Raw genomic sequence first — 16,910 nt, 5'->3', positions numbered from 1 at the left:
TTGCTATCGTATTTCAAACTATTTTATTATTCCTAATTTAAATGCATAATTAAAAGAAGCTTATACAATTGTCGATCAGTAAAAAAGAGATTATAAAATAAAAGGTATCAAGATAAGACGACAAAGGTAAAATAAAAATATGTTCAAATATAAAAATAACATTTTATTTTTAAAATTCATTTATCTAACTATAAAATTGAGTAAATATTTCATTATTTCTTCAAATATATTCGATTTCTTATCGATGAAAACATATTTATATACATTGCACGTAATATTAAAAAACTTTCTTTAATTTTTAAATTTTAAAACTCTTGTAACAATAATAATTATATTTATATATTAAAACATGATAAAATTGTTCAATTAAGGTAATATTGCATGCACTATTTTTTACTCAGTCTTTTAGCTACTAATCGCGAAGTTTTATGGATGCTTCCGATTCTCTCACTAAATTTTTTACCATTGAAAGTAAATTCATCAAAGCTTACTATGACTAAACAATCAAAGCCGAGTTTACTGCTAATTTTTTGAGAATAATTCGAAGTCATTATTGCAGTAACTAAGCTCGGAATAGCATTGACATTGGTGAGAATTGAATTACAATTGATTTCAACAGCCGTCTTCACAGCGTTCCCACAATATAATTGCCTTGCTAATTCTAGAGACGATGATACTAATAATTCTCCAATTCTACGCTTAGTATAATTTTGTAATGTTGCTAAAAACATTATTTCCAATAGACAGGCAGCATTATAATGTTCAAATAAATTAATTCTTGAATCAACGTTTATCATAAAGTCGACTAGAGCTTTGGATGATTTGTATTTACAATTTTCACTAAATTTTTCGAAGTTTCCTTTCACACTAGGATCTTGCTGACCCTGGAAAATAATATTTATTTGTTAATCAAGTATGTAATTATTTTAATCAACTAATTCTATAAAAAATAATAAAGCAGCTATTCAATTAATTAATAGACTATTATTATTATTCATCCATTCAACTGTAACTCATATTTTCAAGTTCAAACAATTTATTTTTATGTTTAAAATACGTGTTTTTAAGATGATTGAATTTAAAATTTTGAATTTACAATAGATCAAAGTTCATTTAAATCATTATCTAATCAATTATCTTAATAATTTTTGAAACATCTCAACTTTTACTTCACCTTTCCAAAACACAGTTTATTTATTTCTGAAGTAAATGAAAATTTAAATTATTTAATAATCATTAAAATCTACATACTATGCTAAATAAAAAAAAAAAATGTATTACGTGAATTAATTGGTAATGAATTGTATCTTACATGAAGTTTATTGAAAGCCACACCAACAACTTCTTGAGTATTGACATCAATTGCTACCACACTAACACCATCACTAGCTGCTTCTAAGCATAATTGTTCAAGCTCCTCTGCAGCTCCAGGTTCAGAAAGTAAATCAACACCCAGACAAACGTTTTCACAAGTGAAAAAACTTTCACGAATTACTTTTAGAGCTCCATTCAATGTTTGAGTAGTTAATGATTCAAATTCAATTGCTCCATCTTCTGTTGATCCCCATGGCCTGTATGAAGGCATTCTCTTACGTTCACTGCAAAATTTATAAAAAATAATTATCATAAAATTTCAATTATATTTTTTAGTAACTATAAATTATTCAGAGCTAAGATCATTTTGTTATGACAGTTAATTAAATACATGAGACTAATAAAAATCATTATAACGAGTTCAATTTCATGTTTGGCATAGTTTTAAAATAATTATTTTAAAAATTGTTGATAACATAAAGTGATTAATAAAAATGTTGCAATAAATTGATATTTAAATGATACCTCATGATGAGTTTAATTTAACTGACTGGAATACACAATACGTTTGAAGGTCTCGATAAAACTGAGCTCAGACGCGATTTACGATTCTGAATAGTGTAAACATGACCCCCCACCATGCATAGTCTACTTCAAACGTCATATGATATGTGTTACGAAGGTTATGGATGATAATTTCCCCTTCTATCAATTGATTGTGCTACACTGTTTGCGGGAAACTGCAGTTTTTTTAGAATTAAATAGAATGTCTTGCATTGATTTTATATGATAACCTAAATAATAGGCCAGTAAATAACTGAGTCTAATTTTCATCTATTCCTTCATCAAATATCTATTTTTTCAATTGTGTTTTTTATTTTTGTCTGTAAAGAGGTCTCAGGAAGACAAAAAACTCCACGGAAAATTTTTCGAAGATGTATGTGAGCAATATTGTCTTACTGGTGGTCTCCTTAACGATGAAAATAAACAATGATAAAATTAGACTATTTTATTTTCAAAAATGGGGACATAATTTATTTAAAGTTAAAGTCTCTTTTATATTTATGGATGGTAATTTGTTATAAAGATATATAAAAAATTATTTAAATCCAATAAGTATATTTGTATTTTAATTTGTATCAAGAATATCAATAAATAATCATTTGATTTTCCAATTAATTTCCTTAAAGTGTCTTGATGACATGATTATATCTTTTATGGAGTAATGTTTCTGCAAATATCAAGTTTTGAATAATTGGAATTCATTTTTGGAAGATATAAATTTGTAATATTTATTTATTTACTTACAGTCTGACGATGGTGTTGACAACAACTTTCAATTTAAACAGTGGAAAATCACAAAAAATAGCTAAAATATTGTACATCCATCTGACGTTGGAAATTAATAATATCTTGAAAATTGCCGCTTTTGGGATTTCAAATAATCCGATAGTCGATAAAATATCTACTTTATCGACTTACGGTCATTTCATCGTCAGGACAAGCGCGCATTTTTGAAATATCAACAAAGTAAATATGATATTTATCTATTTTAAATTAGTAAATTAATATTAATTTCGAAAGAGCAAAAAATATTAATATAGAAAGATTCATTAGTATTCATTAATCATAAACAATATCATGAAATATGTTTTAAAATATTGAATCAATAGTGATGTGATGAAATTCAGACGAAGATTACTGAATATATATTCGTATTCATAGCATTCATTTATTGATATATAATTCAAGTAAAATTTAAAAATAGAGTCGTTATTATGGAACAAAAGCTCTTCTGCATGTGATAAGAATAATATAAGCATGAGGATTAGCATCATGAACTTGCACGTTTTTCATAGGGTGTCCCATGATGCCTCATCATTGAATGGCGCGCGCTATGTGAGCGCACGCGCAGACTGCCGCGCGACAGTAAAATAAGATGGCTGTCGAACGAAACAAATAAAAACCGCCTGCGTAAATAACAAACTTTTGGTGTGTTTAAAAAAGAATTTTCTATGTTAGGTGGTATTTATGTGTTTTGATAAAGACTTTACTAACTGAATATTGAATAATTATCAGTCTAATTGAGATCAGAAATTCGGTTGAAGGTCATCGAAGAGTGCTAAAAAGTCGGCCGTTGAATGCGTCACGCGCGTGCAACACAGGCGACGACGCGAACATCTGAGAGGACGATCCGTTGACGGTTCACTAAACTTTTAATTCGAAATTATTTGAATGTGGTCCTCTCCAGGATGTGTTACCTACGGGATGTGTACGTACCCGTCACCATCGGCTGGCTTAGCTCGGGCTGCTAGTCTCGTCTCTCGAATCGCCTGGACCACAGCATGAAGGAGATGCTTGGAGGGTGCTGCGTGTGTTCTGATGAGAGGGGATGGACCGAGAATCCACTGGTGTACTGCGACGGACAGGGTTGTACTGTTGCTGTTCACCAAGGTGTGTATTTTACATCAAGTAATTAATTTTTATGTTCAAGTAATGAGCCATTCATGCTCTTTGCTTTTGTTCATTAGTTCACGCTTATCAATTTTTCATTACAAGTTAATGTCGTAGAAATCATTTAAATGTAAATGTCTTACACAATAGTATCTCTTGTTCAAGACTGTATTGTTTTCATCACAATTGTAGAGCTGTTACATTTTACATATTAATATCTATGACAGTTGCTGATGAAATAATGTGAGGTTAGGTATGTAAAAGGTTATATGATAATTTGACTTATTTCAAAAAATTGTCACGATTCATTTTTCTTTACCTCACTTGCCAAACTAGTTTTTCATTAGGTGACTGACCGAATATCACGTGTTCTCGTGGGTTATTTTTTGTCTGTTCATCGTCAATATGTGAAAATTCGTTTTTAATTAATTTATCATAATACAATTACTTATTTTTTACATTCATTTGTTCATTAATTATCTTTTTTGCAGCATGTTATGGAATTGTTACAGTACCAACAGGACCTTGGTACTGTAGGAAGTGCGAATCACAAGAGCGAAGTGCACGTGTGGTAAGTTTAACTCAGTCTAAAATTATTATTAATTTTAAAGTATGAATGATAATTATTTAACTTCTTTTATTGCACTGAAATAGCGTTGTGAATTGTGCCCAAGTCGAGATGGGGCACTTAAAAGAACAGACCAAGCTGGCTGGGCCCACGTGGTCTGTGCACTTTATATTCCTGAAGTCAGATTTGGCAATGTTACAACAATGGAGCCTATTATTCTTCAACTTATACCCGCTGAGAGGTTTAATAAGGTACCTTAATTACAAAACTTTTTAATTAAAAAATTTACAAATTTTCAAATTATTGAATCGTTGAAAAATTTGATTAAGATAAAGAGAAAAGAACCGTGTATAAATTATTTCTTAATTATGAACTTATAAATATTCAATTTGAACCACTTAATTGAAATATAGCTTTATAATATAATTATGTTATGAACTTTATCTTCATATTAAAGTGAAATTCGATAAATCAATTATTTGATAATATCGTTAGTTGGTTCAATACTTTAGAGATATTTAGTAAATATTATTATCACTGAAGGAAATTAATCAGCTAAACAATGACATAATCGAATAATTGATATTATTCTCTATGATGCATAAAAAATGGTAAATTCAAACCCAGTTTTATAATTCGGAATATATGGGCAGTTCGGTTTCTAAATAATAAAATGTCCAATTGATTTTAATTGAAAATACTTTTGTGAATAACAATAATAATAATAAAAGCTAATTTTAGACTAATGTTTAGCCTCTGCTATCAATCTTTACTACTTTCTAGAAAGATTTGATTGATTTTTGGTACTTTAGAAAGCAGACAGTCATTTAGTTTTAATCTATTGTCGACCTTTTTCAAACTTATAATTTTACCTACCTTTTTTCATCCTAATTTGAACTGCCAGGTTGCCAAAATTTAAAAAACTCGTAAAATTGATAAAAGATCAGAATGGGCATAAAATTCTCAGAAATTCTTAACATTTCTTCCAAGATTACCACTTAATAACTGTTATAAACTTTGACGGTTTATGGTTTTAAAATAGATGTTTTAAAGTTTGTAGCATGGTAACTATTAAGCAATATTCAATTAAAAGTAGTAAAAATGTTTGCAAATAAATATATAACATTTATAGATACATCTATTAATAGTATTAAAATGTTTTCAGATGTGTTACATTTGTGAAGAGCAAGGCAGAGGTGGCAGAGCCACTGTTGGTGCATGTATGCAATGTAATAAGACGGGTTGTAAGCAACATTTTCATGTAACTTGTGCTCAAGCACTTGGTCTTTTATGTGAAGAAGCTGGCAACTATCTTGACAATGTAAAATATTGTGGATATTGTCAGCATCATTATTCTAAACTGGTAAGATTCAGTTTATAAGTAACTTCTATAATCCTTCTCTAATCGGATTAATATAAATTAACATCCTTCAAGCTTATTCATTTCTTGGAATCTTTTATTAACTATATGAACATTTCAATGTTACTATTAATTATCGAATCATGAACATATCTATTAAAGTATTTATTTAAAAATGATTAAATTAAAAAAATTATATAAATAAAAGTAATTTTTGTTTACTTAAACAAGGAATTATTAACTAGTATTTATTATTAATGTATTATTTTTAATAAATTTTATTACTTTACAGAAAAAAGGTGGAAATGTAAAAACAATTCCACCGTATAAACCGATTCCAGCAGATAATGGATCGTCAGACTCCTCTCCCGAGAAGGAAGCGGAGGTACCCTTAAAAACAACTTCGACAACGAAGCGTAAGGGTTCAAGTTCAAAATCATCAACGTCAAGTTCGAAGAGCAAATCCAATGCTAGTCCCAATTTAGATGTCAATGGAATTGCTGATGATAAAAGTGGTAGTGGTCGTAATACTCCAAAGGATGCTAATCAGACATCAGCATCGAGTAAATTTACAACTTCAAATTTTGTAGAAACTGTCGTTACTCAATCGGAAAGTGTATTTGGCCATGACGGTAGTAATAGTGGAAATGGTGGTACTCCAGCAAGTTCAAGTTCAGCAACAAGTGCGATTAAGTCTGGATCAACCACAAACTTGGCACACAAAAATAGTAGCCAATCCAAGTCAAGTTCATCATCAACTATTAAGTCTTCAAGTCATACGACCAAGAAGCGTAAGACTGGTGCACGTACGCCAACGGTATTGGGTAGTGAAAATTCGAATAATTCTGTTAGTTCTGAAGCAAGCGGTTCAGTAGTTGTGGCGGTGAGTTCAATTGTACAACCGACGTCAAGTAATATGGTTCAACCTACGGTAACTGAAGCAACTAGTCTTAGCAGTACATCGGAGCCAGAGAAATCGAAGAAGGTAAATAAAATTCAAAGACAATCATTATTTTACAAACTCCAATTGCTGGTGTCAATTCAAATTACCAAGTATCAATTGATTATGATCAGAATGAAATAAGAAATTATTTTTTATTTTCAGCTGAAAGTTGATAGTCCTCCAGTTTTAACTCCCAATGCTCCTATTACAACAGAAGCCACGACGACACCAGTGATTATGTCAATAGCTCAGACTCAATCAACGCAATCACTTACAACTACTTCAACAAGTATTGTTGTATCTGTACCATTGACAGCTACTTCTAATTTTGTACAAAGTGTTGTGACAAGTGCACCTACTCTTTATCAACAATTACAACAGAGTATGACCACTGCCGCTGTCATTAGTGATAACCGATCTAGTTCTGTTTCTAATTCAGAATCATTTGTTTCCGGGGATGTTCCTGCCAAAAGATCACGGTAAGACTTTTAGGTTAAATCATCAACAAAATTCTGATTTACACATATCTTCTATCAATATTCTAATATTTTTTTTCTTTCATGTTATAACCATTATAATACATTTTAATCCAATGTTTACACAATTATTTTATTGAATAGCGTTACTAAACTCATTTTTAAATAATTTTATTTTTTTTATAATAGTTCTTTTGTTTTATAAGTTAAAAATATTTTAAAAATGTGCAGCAATAGTATTGTTTATTTGATTTTAATAAAAATAAACAATAGATTATTGATTTATGTTGCAAAATCATCGTGAAGTTGTGCGATTTAAACATAATTGGCGCGAAATGATTCGAGAAAGTTCGAGGTATCGACACGGTTTTTCGAGAGTGCAGTGAGCTGGTATTAGAAATGGCTGACGTGGGGGGTAAACAAGCAAGTCTATCTAACCTCTTTAACGTGTGATAATCACTTCGTGTTGTTCGTTAGTTATGTTTTGAAGTTATAAAAACATTTAGTGATGTATCAATTAAATGATAAAACAATAATTATATTAATTCAAAGACTTTTGAATTCATTTAATGTTGTAAAAATCTTGTTTCCTGTTTTAAAAATGCAGTGTTTATAGCAGTAGTGGTACTATTAAGCACTTCAGTTCACTTGAGGTCATTTTAATGTTCAGATTATTTAATAATAGTATTAAGAATATCATTTTTAGATGTTACTCAGTAATATTGACGTGTATATATATATATTCCATTGTTTATTCATCAACTTTTATCATCCAAAAAAACTATTTGTAAGAACCTTTTTTTATTCACATAATTTTTTTTTTACTTTTCATTTCCGAATCATTACTTGTTTAATTGATTATTATTTCTTTTACTATTATTTATTAATATAAATAAATGTCATATTTACATTTTCGAGCATTATTTTAAATGACATGTTTCAACACTTTAATTAAGTTTCTATTTTAATAATTATATTAATATTGATTATTTCAGATTTTTATTTTACTTTTACCAGTTATTATAGATAAATTAGATTACTTTATTTGTCAATTTAAATTTTGACACTCTATTTCAATAACTAATTTATTTGTTCAGACAACAAAACCAGACTTCGATTAAAAATAATGTCACGTGGTTAAATTGGAGTAAATAGAAATGTTATTGTCATCTTTGTTATTTATATCAAGTAATTTTATATTTATCTTTTCATAATAATTATTTATTTTGATATTATTATAAATATTAGAAAGTTGTTTACCTCACCACGAAAATAATTGACTGAATGTCTATTTTCATCATATAGGTAGAATCTTTATTACTCCATTTCTAAATCATTTTATAGCAATTTCTTTGAATATAATACACAAGAAATAACATCATTTATTTAATTTTTTTAATATTTAATCATTCTTTCATTATTTTTCCATTTTTTAAATCTTTAAATAGTGATTTACTATCATTTAAAATGATTTTCATGTAAGTGTAAAATTGAATGGTAATAAATTAAAGAGAAATCTTGATTTAAAAAATTAGCACATAGTTGAGAAAATAAACTTAATACTTTATTTATCTTGAATTTATAGATCACAATCGACAGATAAGCAGGACAAAGTCAGAAAAACGAAACGAGGTTTATCATCAAATAGTCAACCACTACCAGTACCACCATTGCCTGTTTCATCAACTGCCACTTCAACTAGTAACAGTGCTATAGTGACAACATCTAAACGTGGTCTTGGTAGAAATAATCATCCAACACCACCACCACCAACACTAACAGTCGCTCCAGTACCTTCTATTATTCAAGGACCTACTTTAGGTACTGGGCATTTTAGTAGCGTCAATTCTGGTTCTTCGGGGAATGCCATGAGACCTGTAGTTAAAGACTCACCGCCGAGTAGTCCGAGTTCTGAAAGTATGAGTAGTACTGGACCAGGAAGAAGAAAGAAAAAAACTGTTGGAGGCCGTGATTCAATTACTCCTACACCGTCCGTATCTACTACACCTACAGCTATAGGAAACAATACTAAGGAAGAAAAGGATGTTAAATTGTAAGATATTGTTATGGGTTCTAATTTCTTAAATATTTATTCGTAGGAATACTAATTTATTAAATCTTTCAAAAATGAACCACACATTTAAAATTAATATTTAACTCAGTAATCTTCATGAATCTATTTATACAAAAATATGAATAGTTTATTCAACTTATTAACTTATTCAACTGACTGTAGAAATCAATAGAATTTGTGCATAATTAGAATTTAATTAATCTCAATATAATCTATTCAGAAAATATTAGCTTTCTCATAAAACTCTTCTAATATAAATAAACTAATCGACTATTAATCATTATTGTAATTAAAATGTATAAATTATTTTGGCTCTAGATTCCAAAATGGAGTAAGTGCGCCACACATGTTAGGCAATCAGTTAAATCCATCGTCAACTATGGCACAAAAAATGTCTGATACGCTTAATCAAGAATTGGAGGCCCATTCAATATTTACTGAAGCCAGTAATTCATCAACGACTTTAGTAGGGCCACAACTACACAGTCGGGTTATTGCGTCGGCAAGTTTTTTTTGTTATATCTATATTACTACATTATTTTATTGGAGTAGTGATAATAGTTATTACAATTTTTTTTTTTTTTTGTTAATATGATAATAGTTTGATAATTATTGCGTTCATTCACAAACAATAAAAATGAAATTGGATGATAGTAAAATAGAATCAAAAATGAAAATAATTTTTATTATAAAAATTTTTTTAAATGGTAGATACGTTCTAATCAGCCAACGACACATGGACCCACATCCTTTGCTTCAGTATTTTCGACAAACAGTAATACCAATTCCAGTCCAAACTCTACAGCTGGGACGTTAGTAGGAGGTGCAATACCACAGACTCTTGACCAACTTCTTGAAAGGCAGTGGGAACAAGGGAGTCAGTTTTTGATGGAACAGGCTCAGCACTTTGATAGTGAGTGTACGGCAAAAACACACGCTTAAGCATGGGCTTTGAGTAATACTGGGAATATATTTAGTAAAATTTAGAATTTTTTTTTTTAGCATGATTAACTAAGTTTAATAACTACATATGGAAACAGTTTTTTAAATAATTATTAACAATCTCTATAATAATATTGGATTTCAAAAATATTGCCAAAACATTTAAACTATTCACTTGTGTTATTTGTTGCAATTAACATAATTTTAATCTTCTTATTAAAGAATGCATGGTAAAATTGCAAAAAAAAAGCAGTACAGATTCGTGGCAAATAAAACACAATTTATATTTAATTTTTTAAGATTTCCAATATAATGAAGAATGTTTTTATTCTAGTTGCATCACTTCTTTCTTGTCTGCATCAACTAAGAGCAGAAAATCTACGATTAGAAGAACATGTGAATAGTCTTTTACAGCGAAGAGATCACTTATTAGCTGTCAATGCTCGATTAGCGATACCTCTCACTACCCAACCAAGTACACATTCAAGTGAGTGAAACATAAAATTCATTTTTTACTATGAATAAAAAAATTTTAAAGTGCATAAATATTGTAAAATGAATTTAATTAGATAAGTATTATATTTTCAAATGAAATAATAATAGTATTCTTAGGAATTTTGATTAAGTTGATAGTTATTAATAATTATGATTTAAAATAAGAATATTTAATCAAGAAACCTGATGAAATAGTGAAAGTATAATTAATGTTCTTCTTTCATTATAGTTAATAATATTCATCCATCCGCTAATCAATCGCATCCAAACGCTCCTCATCCTGATATAGCAGCTGGTGCTCCATCGATATCACGAGTAAATCGTGATTCTCGAGTGAATAATGCGTATTTACCACACTCTAGTTCAAGTGGACATTCAACGCCGTTAGAGAATGGATTACCGCCAGATCCTTCACCACCTGCAGCAGCCTCGATTTCACAATATTCTCATAGAGGATCTATGGTACCTCCACAACCCAGTCCTACAATAAGGTAAATTATCCACAAATAGACTTGAAGTTACTTTCCAATTACATTACAGTATAAATGAGATCATTGTGAAATCATAAATAAATTTTAAACATTAAAACTGTGTTTATTTATATAATAACATTTATTAGCAAGATAAATCTAGTTAATTCAAGTTCTTATTTTAATTTTTTTTTTAAAAGTAGTTGATAAATAATAAAAAGTTTAATTATTAATAATAAATAATTTTTTTAGGCATAGTCCAGCGACGAGTGCATATCACCAAGGTCAACCAAGTAACATCGTGTCACCTGCAAATGCAAATAGCTCTGGAGTCGTGAGAAATTCATCAGCAACACCGGAACCACTACGCGGCGTACCGAGGTAAGAGAGCGCGGTTCACATTGTTTTTCTACTTCCTTCGTCGTCGACCACGTCGTCGTCGTGGGGGCTCTTCTTCCACTACATGCCCAAGCCGTTCCTTATGTCCAACGAATCATCACAATACTTGCTAGGTCAATGCCACAGTCGTCAAGCAGTTACATGTCGATGTACCAACCAACGATGTCCAGTCTTACCAGTAATCAAGTAGGTAGCATACATAATCTACACTTACATGGACCTACTCATGGACCACCAAGTAAACCGAGCTGAAGGTAAATAACGTGCTTGGGATTCTGGTGGTGTTGATGGTGCCACGGATGCAACACACTTATGCAGTTCACTACACAGCTCACATGCGATATCGCAGCATACAAAGTAAGAAACTTTGTTTTCTTTTTTTTTTTTTTAACGTTATTAATTTTTATTAAATATTATTCGTATTATTTTATCGCAAATCGGTTGATATTTACCGCGACTCAATTGTTTCGCTAGTAAAAATCAATTAAGTTGATTTTAGTTGTTGAAACATTATTGTTTAATTAGGCAATTTTGTGAATATTATTTTAAGTTTTCTGTTAACTTTCAACGTTTATTTAAAACGCTATTGCGTTTTTTTTTTGGCTTGATTAATAGCCAATATTGTTTTCAATCATTTTAGTTAATTTTTTTTGTTTTTTTTTTTTCTTTACTCTGATCTTATTTGCCCGATGGATTTATGATAGGATTATTTTCATTATTAATATATATTTTTTTGAGGGATATGAACGTTTAAATGCTTGAAAGCTGGATATCTTATGTGTTCTTATTGTTAAATCAATGCCAATGTTCTGACACAATTGTTTTATAAACAATAACCATTAGTAAATAATGACAAAAATCACAATTAGTAGAATGACATATTTTTATTGTGTCAGAATTCTGTAAAAATGATTTAATATATAGTGAAAAAAGTACTATTGAACTGCCATTTACAGTTAAGTTAATTAATGACATAAAAATTTTTTTACAATATCTGTATCTGGACTAAATATTTTTGAACATCAATTTTTAGTAAACAATTGCAAATATTTACGTAAATATTTGTTTTTTTTTTTTTTTAATGAAACAAAAGATTTTTTTTAGGTCTAAAACTATTGATGTGTATATATTTGGTCTTTTGAGACTTTATAATTTTTCTTATCATTTTTTTTAAAAAATTTAAACTTGAATAAAAGTAGAAAAAATAATGAAGTATTTTGACAGAAATAAATAAAATAAAAAATTTATAACAAAAAATAAAAAAAATTTCTTGACTACATCGTATTGGGCATTGGCAAACAACGAAGACAATCTTTTCAGTGGCGGCATTGAGATGTGAACATCAGACTTACACATGTACAAACTTGTAGGCTGTAAAATAATCAATTATAATGAAAATAGCAATAAAAAAAACCATAGATTTACATAAAAATAAAAATGAATAATTGAATGAAAATAATTTTACCCATAAGTTCGTGGGAATGTGAGAGAATATTAATTTAATAAACCATTAAAAATATTATTATAACAATTTTAATTAACTAAAATTAAAATTTGTTCATAACAGTGAAAAAAAAAATTTTTTTCTGGCTTTAAATTAATATTCTCAACATAAACCTAAACATCGCACAGCCGCACTGTACAGATGCAGTAAAAATGTAAAAAGTTCTAGTAAAAGAAAAAAATAAGCATAATGTAGGTAACACTAAATAATTGTATGTTAATTTTAAATGATCTTTTTTTAAAAGAAATACACGCAAGCACTGCCTTCCACTAATAAGAGCTGTGAATTAGGTTGATTTTAAAAAACTAAAAATAAAATATTTCTGCAATTGTTACAATGAAATGTGTCATTTTTTAAATATCACATTTCATTGTTATCATTGCTCCAAATTAGACAATTAGTTTTTCATAGTAATCTAACATGCAATTAAGAGTATTTTGAAAGACCTCGGCTGAGAAAATCTTCATGTAATATAGATAAAATAATAAATAACAACAATGTTTTATATTAATATTAAAAATATAACTAATTGATCAATTCATTCAATTGATCATTAACTTCAAAATACTGAATAATTTTCTACAATTTTCACATCATTCTTTAGAGTCAGATTAAAATTATTTATTCTTTCTTGTATATCAACAGACCTATTGATACCTTGAAGAAGACACCTAAGTAACTCTGAGTGCACTTGATTGATATATTCAAGTCTCTTTGCTATAATTATTTTTTAAAGATTCCTGTAACTTGAAATCAAGATGTCTTACATGTTCATGTCTGATATCTTCTTTAGCATAGTTTCTTTTAGTTTTGCAATTTATAACTAAGCATGTACTCTACATCCCTATTTTATTTCTTCTTTCTTAGATTGATATGACTTTACATCCTATTTTTAGCCTTACTGTGATCAAATGGTGTTGAGCTTTTTCATTTTGAATTAGATTCATCCTATTATTTTGATTTCATATTCCAATAAGATACCTGATATCTAACAAGCTGATTGACTTATAAATCATAAATGAATTATGGTTTATATATTTAAATTATGAAACTTGTTCTTGATAACACAAATCAATTTATTCTGCATCTTTCCACGCCGCCTAGGCGATTTGTTATACATATCCTCATTATTTACACTCTATTTTATACTGATATATTTTTTACAGTTTTAAATTTATTATTAATTGTGGAATATTAAAGATCTTTTTAATGAATTGATTTATTAATTATATTGATTAACAATTAATAATAGATAAATATGATCCGTCGAGGATTGTGAATGATTTTCTTGGGCCATATTTAAATAAAATATATTGATCATTTTTTTCTTGTGTAATATAAATAATCGTTTAATTAATAATAATTTAAATTTATTTAGAAGAATTATCGAACTGTATATTTATATTGACATGGATCTCTCTATGATGACTCTTCCTGCAAGGTTAATTATTTTATTGTATTAAAATTATTAATTAATTACGAGAAATTTTTACAGTATTTTTGAAATAAAAAAAAACAACAACAGAAAAATGATAAATTCTCAAAGGTAACATTTCTTGTAATATTAGTCAATAAATAAAGGCTCTAATAAGTAATAATAATTACAATAATATGATACAATTAGATCATTCATAATGTTCTATTTTGAACATATTTTATTAATTTGAAAATATTATTTTACAAAATAATATTTAAAGCTAAATATTTCAAGGAGAAATCTTTCTTACGAGAATTATGATTTTTCTTAATATATCTTTTTTATTTCAAAAATAAATATGTATCCTTTTTTTTTTTTAATTTAAATAAGCCGGCGACTGCGATGTACTTTTGATCAATAATCATAAATTTAAACATATGTATATTTTTTCAAATAAACATTCTAGTGTCTCACTTGATATACCCAAAAAATAAATATTCCATTATACACGGAAACAACCAAAGAAAAGCAAAAAAAGCGCCAATTATTTTAAACTATAACTGTTAATAGTGATGTAATTATGGTTTATTGTAATACAGAAAACATATCGAAATTAAAAAAACAAAAAATTATTATGATCAGCAAGTAAATAATTAATAATTTATTTATCAATTCATTAATTATAACATTTGTAATGAAACTTTGATACTGAAAGCTCAAATGTAAAATCTTATATCTTATAAAAATTGTAAGAAGTTACCTAACTTAGTCGTCTATAAATCATAATTACATCAATGAGACATAATCAAAAGACTTGATCGCTGTAAAATTGTAGTTATTTAAGGTTAAATTAATGGCGCAAATACAATTAAACGTAAATTTGCAACTATTTCTCTAAAACTGTAATTTGTCGTATTATATAAATACATTTATATATATAAACATGATCAGGGCCTAGAAATGTTAATAAATAGACCTCGAGTCGAGCTTACAGGATACAAAATAATGTCAAATATTTCTCAATAGTAAATTAATGATGAATCCACTCAGGGAATCGGATTACCCTAAAGAAATAAGGAGGATAAGAAAATATTTCGAAATAACATTCTCTAATTAATAAAATGTAATTTAATAAAACAAAAAATAAGTATTGAATATTATTGAACATAGTAAACATTGAAAAATACAAATTTCTATAATGTTTTATTTCTTTTTAAACTTTTTTCTACTATAATTCATAAGATTTTGTACTTTTAGATACTATCGAAGCCTAGATACTTGATAGATAAAACATAAGAGACCAGAAATTATTTAGAAAAATGAAAATTAAAAATAAGTTTAAAAAAAAAAAAAAAGATAAATAAATAAATAAAGAGAAAAGAAAATATGGAAAAAAAGTAATATTTGTGAATCACTGAATGAATAATAAATGAAAAAGGCAACTATTTTTTCACCGCTAATTGTGCCAAATTTTTGCTATCTTGTAGGGTCTCGATTTCAGACATGAGGTCAAATGAACAAATTAATATACGTTTGTAACAATTTTGCAAGCATAAAGAATATTCCAAAAAAAAAAAAAAAGAAATAAACATGAAAAATATTGAAAAAATTTAATTCCTTGCATTTAATCAATTACATTAGTTATTATTATTATTAAAATTTTGTATTTTTTTTTTTACTTTTATTATTATGCTTTTTTGATGATTAAATGCATTATGAAAATTTTTATACTATTTGTTATAAAGTAATAAATAAGAAATAATAATGCGTTGCAAAATAATTTGGTAGTTATGTAGATATTATTGATATCTATTATGATTTAAAAACTATATAAATTCAATTGACAAATTATCAAGTCCGGCATGCAAATTTATTTTTAACAAAGTAATGATTAAATTAGTAAAATATTATCTTGTAATAAATAAAAATAAATTGATAATTAATGTTCAATTTTTACGTATATAAAATTTTGCAGGATATTAAAAAATAGAGAAAATGAAAATTGTAATATTTCATGATATAGATGAGATAGTTCGCTAGTGTTCATTTAATATGTAAAATAAAATGGAGAACATGATAGACATTGAAAAAAACTGTTTATATGTTGCAAGTAGTTTCACATTTCGATTTTAATTTCATAAAAAGAATAAAAACATAAATAATTTATCAACAATTGGTATTAATAAAACAAGAAAAAACTTTTCAAGTATCAATTATTTATTGTTCAATATTTAATTTATTTTGAATAAATGAGTCAAACATATATTATTTATATTGTATTGATTGAGACTATAACTAGATCGAGAAGTGACCTATTGTGCAACATAATTTTGTAATGTACTGTGCATAAAATCAAGTTAAATAATAAACTATCCAAACAATATTCATGTTAATAATTTCATTGTTTTTTTGTATTTTATTTATTATGTATTTAATTAGATCGTTAAGTAATTGATAATGCAGATACTTAGAACTATTATGAGTATGATTATCT

The 16,910-nt window shown here is 27.6% G+C and overlaps 2 protein-coding genes across 4 annotated transcripts; one reads left to right on the top strand and one right to left on the bottom strand.

Moving 5' to 3' along the window:
* Positions 1-221: 221 nt before the first annotated feature.
* Positions 222-2,668, bottom strand: LOC118070477 (uncharacterized). 2 transcript variants are annotated; one of them, XM_035089081.1, is made up of 3 exons: positions 2,623-2,668; positions 1,313-1,598; positions 222-884 (listed from the first exon to the last, which is right to left on the bottom strand). In XM_035089081.1, the coding sequence occupies exons 2-3, from the start codon at positions 1,583-1,585 to the stop codon at positions 387-389; spliced, it is 771 nt and encodes a 256-aa protein (XP_034944972.1). In that variant the 5' UTR covers positions 1,586-1,598; positions 2,623-2,668; the 3' UTR covers positions 222-386. The 2 variants fall into 2 exon arrangements, with proteins under 2 accessions (XP_034944972.1, XP_034944971.1); XM_035089080.1 differs by lacking the exon at positions 2,623-2,668 and adding an exon at positions 1,840-1,955 and having other exon boundaries at positions 224-884.
* A 592-nt stretch (positions 2,669-3,260) lies between these two features.
* On the top strand, positions 3,261-15,316 carry Alh (Alhambra). 2 transcript variants are annotated; one of them, XM_035089079.1, is made up of 13 exons: positions 3,261-3,768; positions 4,260-4,339; positions 4,423-4,587; positions 5,502-5,699; positions 5,989-6,681; positions 6,802-7,118; positions 8,701-9,168; positions 9,508-9,691; positions 9,901-10,102; positions 10,466-10,618; positions 10,856-11,117; positions 11,349-11,477; positions 11,609-15,316. In XM_035089079.1, exons 1-13 carry the CDS (start codon positions 3,660-3,662, stop codon positions 11,745-11,747), a joined length of 3,099 nt encoding a protein of 1,032 aa, XP_034944970.1. In that variant the 5' UTR covers positions 3,261-3,659; the 3' UTR covers positions 11,748-15,316. The 2 variants fall into 2 exon arrangements, with proteins under 2 accessions (XP_034944970.1, XP_034944968.1); XM_035089077.1 differs by having other exon boundaries at positions 9,901-10,108.
* The last annotated feature ends 1,594 nt before the right edge of the window (positions 15,317-16,910 follow it).

The sequence above is a fragment of the Chelonus insularis genome, unplaced genomic scaffold, assembly GCF_013357705.1.
Source record: "Chelonus insularis isolate UGA/USDA-ARS -01 unplaced genomic scaffold, ASM1335770v1 contig_614_pilon, whole genome shotgun sequence".
Classification (NCBI taxonomy): Eukaryota; Metazoa; Arthropoda; class Insecta; order Hymenoptera; family Braconidae; genus Chelonus; species Chelonus insularis.
Note: the sequence above shows the minus strand (reverse complement) of the source record. Positions and strands in the feature narration are given on the sequence as shown.

Coding starts and splice junctions, on each gene's coding strand:
- LOC118070477 (XM_035089080.1), bottom strand. Junction 885..1,312: donor TGGCTTTCAATAAACTTCAT/GTAAGATACAAT, acceptor ATTATTTTCCAG/GGTCAGCAAGATCCTAGTGT.
- Alh (XM_035089077.1), top strand. CDS start 3,660: ATGAAGGAGATGCTTGGAGGGTGCTGCGTGTGTTCTGATGAGAGGGGA. Junction 7,119..8,700: donor GTTCCTGCCAAAAGATCACG/GTAAGACTTTTA, acceptor TTGAATTTATAG/ATCACAATCGACAGATAAGC. Junction 9,692..9,900: donor ACAGTCGGGTTATTGCGTCG/GCAAGTTTTTTT, acceptor TTTAAATGGTAG/ATACGTTCTAATCAGCCAAC.